The sequence below is a fragment of the Egretta garzetta genome, unplaced genomic scaffold (genome assembly GCF_000687185.1).
Source record: "Egretta garzetta isolate BGI_Z169 unplaced genomic scaffold, ASM68718v1 scaffold108, whole genome shotgun sequence".
In the NCBI taxonomy this organism is placed as follows: Eukaryota; Metazoa; Chordata; class Aves; order Pelecaniformes; family Ardeidae; genus Egretta; species Egretta garzetta.
In genome coordinates, this window is record NW_009260614.1 from 5,177,608 (window position 1) to 5,185,309 (window position 7,702).

The 7,702-nt window shown below is 47.0% G+C and overlaps 2 protein-coding genes across 4 annotated transcripts in view; one reads left to right on the forward strand and one right to left on the reverse strand.

Moving 5' to 3' along the window:
• LOC104131787 (complement C1q binding protein) overlaps positions 1 to 4,525 on the forward strand; it is a 5,288-nt gene extending 763 nt beyond the window's left edge. Inside the window, exons 2-6 of the mRNA XM_009644991.2 lie at positions 39 to 189; positions 594 to 681; positions 1,721 to 1,816; positions 2,660 to 2,782; positions 4,125 to 4,525. Coding sequence (XP_009643286.1) covers positions 39 to 189; positions 594 to 681; positions 1,721 to 1,816; positions 2,660 to 2,782; positions 4,125 to 4,274 — 608 coding nt within the window. The 3' untranslated portion in view covers positions 4,275 to 4,525. The remainder of the gene's footprint in view (positions 1 to 38; positions 190 to 593; positions 682 to 1,720; positions 1,817 to 2,659; positions 2,783 to 4,124) is intronic.
• Positions 1,827 to 7,696, reverse strand: RPAIN (RPA interacting protein). 3 transcript variants are annotated; one of them, XM_035900664.1, is made up of 5 exons: positions 7,190 to 7,696; positions 6,555 to 6,669; positions 6,262 to 6,325; positions 6,015 to 6,149; positions 1,827 to 2,650 (listed from the first exon to the last, which is right to left on the reverse strand). In XM_035900664.1, the coding sequence occupies exons 1-5, from the start codon at positions 7,251 to 7,253 to the stop codon at positions 2,618 to 2,620; spliced, it is 411 nt and encodes a 136-aa protein (XP_035756557.1). In that variant the 5' UTR covers positions 7,254 to 7,696; the 3' UTR covers positions 1,827 to 2,617. The 3 variants fall into 3 exon arrangements, with proteins under 3 accessions (XP_035756557.1, XP_009643408.1, XP_035756556.1); XM_009645113.2 differs by lacking the exon at positions 1,827 to 2,650 and adding an exon at positions 5,271 to 5,450; XM_035900663.1 differs by lacking the exon at positions 1,827 to 2,650 and having other exon boundaries at positions 5,271 to 6,149.
• Positions 7,697 to 7,702: the final 6 nt, after the last annotated feature.

Sequence of the window (7,702 nt, forward strand, 5' to 3'; positions counted from 1 at the left end):
ACCCCCCCTTTCCTGAATCCACCCCCCTTTCCCACCAGGCGACAAAGCCTTCGCGCAGTTCCTGACGGATGAGATTAAAGAGGAGAAGAAGATCCAGAAACACAAATCCCTGCCCAAGGTCTCGGGGGGGTGGGAGCTGGAGGTCCACGGCACGGAGGCCAAGCTGGTGCGCAAGGTGGCCGGCGAGAAGTAAGTGTGGCCTTCGGAGGCGCCGGGCGAGGGCTGGTGGGTAACGGTAACTGGATTTCTTCTCGTGCTCACGTTATTTTTATTGCTGTCGGTCCGGTCTGTGCAAACTGGATGTTGCAGAGGCTCTTTTAGTTTACCACCTTGGGTCAAGGGCACTTTGTTATTTTATTATTTTTTTTTTAATACACAAGTTTGCTACTGTGTTGCGTGTTACGCAGTTTTGTGCCACCTTCATTCTGTGTCTTAAACCCTGACTGCCGTACTTGGTTTCGTTCACCGTGTGTGAATTCAACACCAGCAAATGCTGTCCCCACCTCAAAAGCTTCAAATAGAAGAAATTTTGATGGGTGTTTTTTTTTTTTTTTTGAGCATGTTCAAAGTAACTGCTTCTGTTTCTTTTGAAGGATAACGGTTACATTCAACATCAATAACAGCATTCCACCCTCAGCTGATGAAGAAACGCAAGAAGAGCAGAAACCTGATGAGCAGGAGGTAACTTAGTCTTGATGCACACTTCAGCGGTGGGGCGTTAGAACCCTGCCCTTAAGCGTGAAGGGTTTTTTGCCCCCTCCCACTGGATATTTTGGAGCATTAAGTCACAAAATGCAGATTATTTCAGGGTTGGCTGTCACTTGGCTGTGACCATCCCCTCTGCAGCAGAAAGGCAGAGCAGGGTGAGAGGGCTCTAATGAGGAGAAATGAGAGGAATTCGGGTATCCCTTGCCTTTGCAACCCCCTGTGGTAAGCACTGCCTACTGTGCTTCGCTAGTGTAACTCGCGGTGCTGGTAGGCAACGTCAGCGAAAGGCAAAGCTCTTCACATGGCTTTGCTGGCGTGGTTTTGTTGGTCAGAAGCATCTCATTGGTAAAACTCTGTTAGTAAAAACACCGGTAAAAACTGTAAATGAGCAGTATAATCTGAGGCAAGTGGCTTTGTCTGCAGCGACGCCAATGCCGAACAAGTCAGGAATGCGGCTGCTCCGTTCGTAGCCGTTAACTTGCCCTTTCAGCGTGGTAGTATTTATTCCAGCGTGTTGTGCTCGGCTGGGTGGAACAATACTGGGGACACTCGTACGTTGCTCCCCTTCCCAGGCGTGCCTGTATCTGCCGAGAAGGCAGAGTCCACTTGCTCTGTGCACGTGCGTGCGGCAGTCTCTGCGCCCTGCCAAGTTTCCTCCATGAAGGAGGGCAGGCACGAGCAGCTCCTGCTGCTGAAATAATCCCAGTCTGTTCCCAGTTCCTGTGGCTTTGGAGGGACCCATCCAGGTGAGCCGCAGGCTCTCTGGGTCCTCAGGGGGTGGTGGATGCTCCCAGCTGCCATTTTGGCCACCTGATGGGCAGCAGAGCAGAGGAGGGGCTGAAGGGCCACTGGTGAGGCTGGGGGAGGCTTGGGTTGCCCTGGCCAGGTCAGGGACTCCAGAAAGGGGGTGACGGGGAACAACGTGTGCTGGATGGGCTGTTGCTGGGCTGTACTGTCCTCACTTCGGCTCCTGTTCAGACTCCGATGCTGATGCAACTTTTCTCTTATTTAGCCTGATCTTACATCAACTCCAAACTTTGTTGTGGAAGTAATAAAAGACGATACAAAACAGACCCTTGTTCTTGACTGCCATTATCCCGAAGATGAGGTGGGTATCACGCTGGTCGCGTGTCAGCCGCAGCCAGCTCTGGGCTGCGACTCGCCTGTGACTCCACTTGACTGGAGTGTAATTGTGCTGCTGTTGAATCTAACCCTCGTTATAGTCTGTTGGTTTTCAGAATCTGTAGAAAATGTAGTCTCCTCTTAACCTCTCTTTTTTGAACACAAAAAATTAAGGCTTTGTGTTTGCACTCTCTGGGGAGATGTTCCATTGCATTCCTCACATCCTGACCTGGCGTTTCTGATCAATGAACCGGCTTATTGGCCACTTTATTGAGTAACATTAGAGAAGGGAGGCATGGCTTAACTTCTAACAGCATGGCAACCTGAGAGGGGTAAACAAGAATGGCCAAAGCAAGACAGATTTCATATAGCGTGTCAGTAACTTGCAGATCTCGTTGTGAGGTGTCACAAAGAGAAGTAGGGATTTAAAAAAAAAAAGGGGGGAAGGGGAATAAAATTGAGAGCTTCAGCTCCAGGCTGATCTTTGTGGTTTATCTTGTAAACGCAGCCAGTCCTAGCTGACAAAGGTTGGACAGATGTGTGAAGACAGATTTAGAACCGCACAGAAGAGGTTTTTAGATCTTTGTAAAAATCAGGCTGCTGAGTTACCTCAGGGCACTGCTGGTAGACTGACGTCTTAGGGGATTTCCTGCTTCTGCATGCCTGTGCTTGTCATCAGGCACGCGTTGAGAGGGGAGAGGCACAGTGTTAGTACCGGTCTTGGGGCTTTGCCTGCCGTGTAGCATTCCTAGCTTCGGGATGAGATGGCTGAAGGGGCTATCTGGGGTTAGAGCTGATTGTGTGTCTTACACCTCATCTCCTGTTTCAGGTTGGACACGAGGGAGAGGAAGAAAGTGATATTTTCACAATTCGGGAGGTCAGTTTTCAGCCCACTGGAGAATCGGATTGGAAGGACACCAACTACACCCTCAATACCGATTCCCTGGACTGGGTAAGTGCTGATAAGGCGGCCCTGGCTGCAGAGGGTGCTGCAGCTGATCTTGTCCCATTGCTCCTGAATTATCAATGAGTCCTGTCTGGGATGCCCAAGACAGGGGATTCCCCTGCTCTGCCCCAGCCTGAGGTGGTGGTTCTGCTGCAAACTGAGGTTTATTACATGCTCCCAGCAGCTGAGCAGTGCTGGCAGCATTGCTGGCAGTCAGAGACCAACATATTGAAACTTGTTCTATTCCAGGCTTTACAGGTTGCTTTCCTAGCAGTTATGTTACTTTAGAGATGCTCTAATGCTTGGTTAAACACCTTTCAATCTCTGTGTTAACAGTGTAGCTTATCAGATACACCTGTATGTGCCTTTGCTTATCAGATACACGTGTAGCTGCCTTTGCTTTCTGGGTTTTCCAGGTGTGTTTTTATAGTTGTGACACTATAATATGCCCAAGAATCTGGCATCTGCTTTTATGTTCTCAATGCCAGGCTTTCAAAAGGTTAAATCTTAGTTGGAGGCTGTGTGTCACATGGATACAACCTTACTCCTAGAGTGTATCTGTCTCTTCGGGAAGCATTCATGTTAAAATTGGGTAGTGTGTGCACTAGAACATTGCACACTGCTCTTCCCCCCCACACACACTGACTTGAGACAGAAAATTAATTAAAAAATGATTTGTGATCTACTCAGATTACAGAAGTCCGAAATTAATCATTTGCTCAGTAATACTGGTCTGTTTAAAAAAACAAACAAACGAAAACAAACCCAAAACCCCAAGAAATGCGTGTCAGGTATTAGCATTACTGCACTGAGCAGTAATAATGAATCTGTTCTGAGGAGCAAGGGGGGAACCCACAATCATTAACATATGCCAGAGCTGCAACAGTTAAGTAGGATTAAAAAGAGGGAAAAAAACCAAAAAGAGTTGATGATTGCAAAAGATTCAGTCTCAGATATTTACATCAGATACAACCCTTTCCAGACACTTAAAGCCACTCGCCCCCAAGGCCATAGCGCTGTATGGGGGGGACAGGCGGAGCTTGGTAGGTGTAATCTTTGACAGACTTCACCTGCTGCTTCCTACAGGCAGTTGATCATCTCCAGAGTGCCGCTTGTTAGGAATCTTGGGTTTGGGTTTATATGACCAGGTCTGGACAACCTGTTCCATGGCCCCTTCCCTCCAAGTGTTATGGTCAAGGCCAGGCCTGCCGGGAAGGAGCTGCCTGGTCTGCAGGAGGCAGGCCAGATCTTCGGAGGGGACAGAAATGCCAGCTGCCGGGGGACATTTTTAAAGCAACCCCTACCCAGGTGTGCTCCACTAAGGAAGTTTCCTGTTCATTGTTTCCAGGCTCTGTATGATCATTTAATGGATTTCCTGGCTGATCGAGGAGTGGACAACACATTTGCTGATGAGTTAATAGAGCTCAGCACTGCACTGGAGCACCAGGAGTACATTAAATTCCTTGAAGACCTTAAAAGCTTTGTCAAATGCCAGTAGGTTAGGCTAGGAAACTTATCTTCACATGTGGGTATTCCACAGCACTGCTCAGTCAGCAATACCCAAATATATCTTCACAACAGATACAGAGAGTAAGTAAGTTGAAATTTGGAAGTGAACTCCATGGGAGAATGAGGATTCTCGCTTGTATTTGGGGATTTGTATTTATGTTGCAGCCCAGATCAAGTTCTCTAACATGGTCCTGAACTGCCTTGCCCTACTTAGTGGGTTTTGTACAATTAAGAATGAATGTGAAGAATAAAATCAGTTCAACATATCACTGGAAAGTGGTGCTTTCTCTTCTTTCTGCTGTACTGTGGCTGACAGGGAGCTGCCATAAAAATGATGCTAGTGTTTGTCTGTGCCTGGGGCATAGTTAATACAGCTGCCTGCGGGGCTGTTGCTGCAGTGATGATGTGTGCTGGCCTGGAGTTTTTTTCCAGCACCTCCAAGCACGCTGTGTGCCCTCCTCTCAGCATAGGAGGAGTATTGCTGGCCAAGCAGTGCTAAGGGACATGGTTTAGTGGTGGGATGGCAGGGTTAGGTTAAAGGTTGGACTTGATGATCTCAAAGCTCTTTTCCAACCAAAGTGATTCTGTTCTAATCATTCTAGAAGTCTTGGCTGGCTGTCTATGTGTTAGGGAATAGAATTCAGGGTCCTAAACGCTGTGTTTGAGGAAGTGTTTTAAATAAGAATGAGCTGCCCTAACCTATTACATTAGCTTTAATCTAGCTGTTTTAGAAAAATACCACAGGGAGGCCGTAGCACTTCAGTTCCAGCAGAATGAGGGGCTGTGAGTGCTGATGTAAGAGGCACCACTGCAGGGCAGCGGCTGTGGCCTTCCACTCAGACCCCTGTCTCCAGTCCTATTAAGATTAACCAGAAACCAAAGCTGAACTCCAATGTGAGCTGTGAGACCACTGATGCATCGTTAAAGACAACACAAAGGCTGAAATAAACTAAGGATATTTATTTCAAAAATGTATAGTGTGCAATCAAAAGTGCAGGTCAAGGCAGTACTACTGCCTTTTCAAGTATCTTTTTGACACAGCAGTTACAAGTACATATATAAAAATACTAGCAGCGCTGTGTGCATTTTTAGTCTTGAAGTCCTTTCAGTAAAAAAAAGCAGCAGCTGAACCACCTCACAGGAGAATCGTCCAGGAGTCACAGACCTTTGCAAAAGGTAAGGTGAACAGAGATGCTGTAGCAACGTATAAAATTATTAATGTTCAAAACTACTCTAAATGCTCTGCTCCCAACACCATCCTCACCACATAAGTATGCACAGTGATTTTACGTAAGCAGCAAAGCTAAGGCCTCACTAGCTCTAGCCTGAGCCAGAGGGACAGTATGTGTTTTCTGAGAGGTTTGGGTGAGCCTTTTGAGGAGGCTTAAACTAAAGTAATTTTTTTTTTTTTTAAAACTTCTTCATGAACCACTTACCTGAACAGATGCTGCACACAAAACTTGGAAGTTGCTGGCTAAGGTGTGAGAAAGGTAAGGCACTAAGTTTGACAGGTCAGAGATTCCCCAAGCCAGCAGTTAAGGCAAGTTGTGTCATTTGGCTTTTCCTTTTACAGTTACCAGTGTTCAAAAGTAAAACCCATTTCCACAGGAGTTTGTGGAAAAAGAGCAACACAACTCCCTGAGATCAACAGACTTGTGGTTTCTGCCCATGTAACTGAGAAGCGGATCCAAGCAGAGATCCCTTCCAGGAGCCTGACATTTAGACTCACCGGACAGCTCATGAGAAGACTGGCTTCCTCCTCCATTCCACTGGTCACCGTGAACTCTGGGTTGTGAAAGCACCTGTGACTGTGCTCTGTCACAGTGTTTTCTAGAAGTGACCGAAGTTTCCTTTCTGTCATACCCTGCGAAAAATGGGGTTCAAGTAAATCTTACACTTAAGCTGCTGTCTGTAGGTTAAAACTGCCTCTTTGCAGCAGGTGTCACATTTCACACGTTACACATGGTGCAGTTTACCTGCGTGTTGATGTATAATCCACACTGGCAAGAAACCAAGTGATTCCTTATGGTCAGGTTATTCCTAGAAAGAGCATACAATGAGCATCATCACAACCACCAGAACAAAGGTAGATTTTAGAAAAAAAAACCCAAACCCAACCCTCTTAGATTTAGGAGCCCATTGCTCAGGGTTTTTTTGTTTTGTTCAAGTTACCACAGCAGCCTGTTTGCGCGCTGCTTTTGCCTGTCCCTAAGCCCAAACTGCTGTAGGGGAGTGGAGAACCTCATTCCAACACCAAGGGCTTTCTTACTTTCTACACACTGGGCAGATGACCTTGTCGCTGGCATCCAAGCCATCAAGCATTGCGTTGAGACATTCTTCATCGAACTGCAAGCTTCGCTCGTACTCTTCTATGACCGACTGTTCTGCAACAAGACAGCAAAATACCCTTGTGCAAAATACTCTGTTTGTTAGGAACTGCAGACAAAGCAGCACACATGAAGCTGCTGGGTGGAAGGAGGCTGGGGCAGCCACTGTTTTCTGAACTTTTCTTTCTTTGGATCAGATTTCTACACTGGATGAAGTAACTCTTGTTAATCCAGTTTTTCCTGTGGCTCAGTCTTCAGCCAGTCTCAGGTCGGTGACTTTCCAACCAACAATTTAGAAACATTCTGAATTGATTTACACAGGTTCCTACAGCCCCCAAACACCTCAGTCCTGTTGCTCTGGTCGTCTCTCTTACTAGCTTCTCACAGACCTTAAAATGCCACTTAAGTTCTTAAAACTGTCAAAAAGGGTCTCAGTGCTTTAGGGAGGCTACAGGGATTTCTAAGGAGGCATCACATGGTCTACAAGAACCAAGGAGTGCAGTCTTAGCTAGTTTGGATTACTAGAAAGTCAGGACTAGTACAAATCAAGGAGTCAAAAAATCAGTAAAGAAATTACCTTGCAAGATCAATTCTTGTTGGATCTCTTCCAGTACTGCTAGCTCATCGGGGTCCTCTAGCATCTGAAAGGTGCATCAGTCAGTAATTCTCCCATCCTGGCTACTTTCTCACTTAAACTTCCAGCACCTGACTGAGCTGTCACTGCAACATAAATTCACCCTGCTTATTCTACCTGGGAAATCTCTGTATGTGCAAAAGCATGCACTGTGGAAAGCAACCTATGCTATAACCACCCATGCAAAGCCAGCCTCGATGGCTCAGAAGGCAGCCCGTCCAAGAACTTCTTTTTAAAACATTAAAGTTTTATTCCCGTTCCCAGGAGCAGTCAGTGACAGACGAGCTCTAAAAACTACCACCAGGGAACCCACCCTCTGCCACGACTGCCGTTTGTGAAGGACACAAGGAAGTTCCCCACTTGTGGGCCTGGAGGTGAGCGCTTCCACAGCGCAGCGTCCTACGCTCGTGGCGGAAGCAGGAGACCCAGGCGCGCCGGATGCTGCCAGCTCCAGCC

Coding starts and splice junctions, on each gene's coding strand:
- RPAIN (XM_035900663.1), bottom strand. CDS start 7,253: ATGCTAGAGGACCCCGATGAGCTAGCAGTACTGGAAGAGATCCAACAA. Junction 6,326..6,554: donor ATCTGCCCAGTGTGTAGAAA/GTAAGAAAGCCC, acceptor TGCTCTTTCTAG/GAATAACCTGACCATAAGGA. Junction 6,150..6,261: donor GATTATACATCAACACGCAG/GTAAACTGCACC, acceptor CATTTTTCGCAG/GGTATGACAGAAAGGAAACT.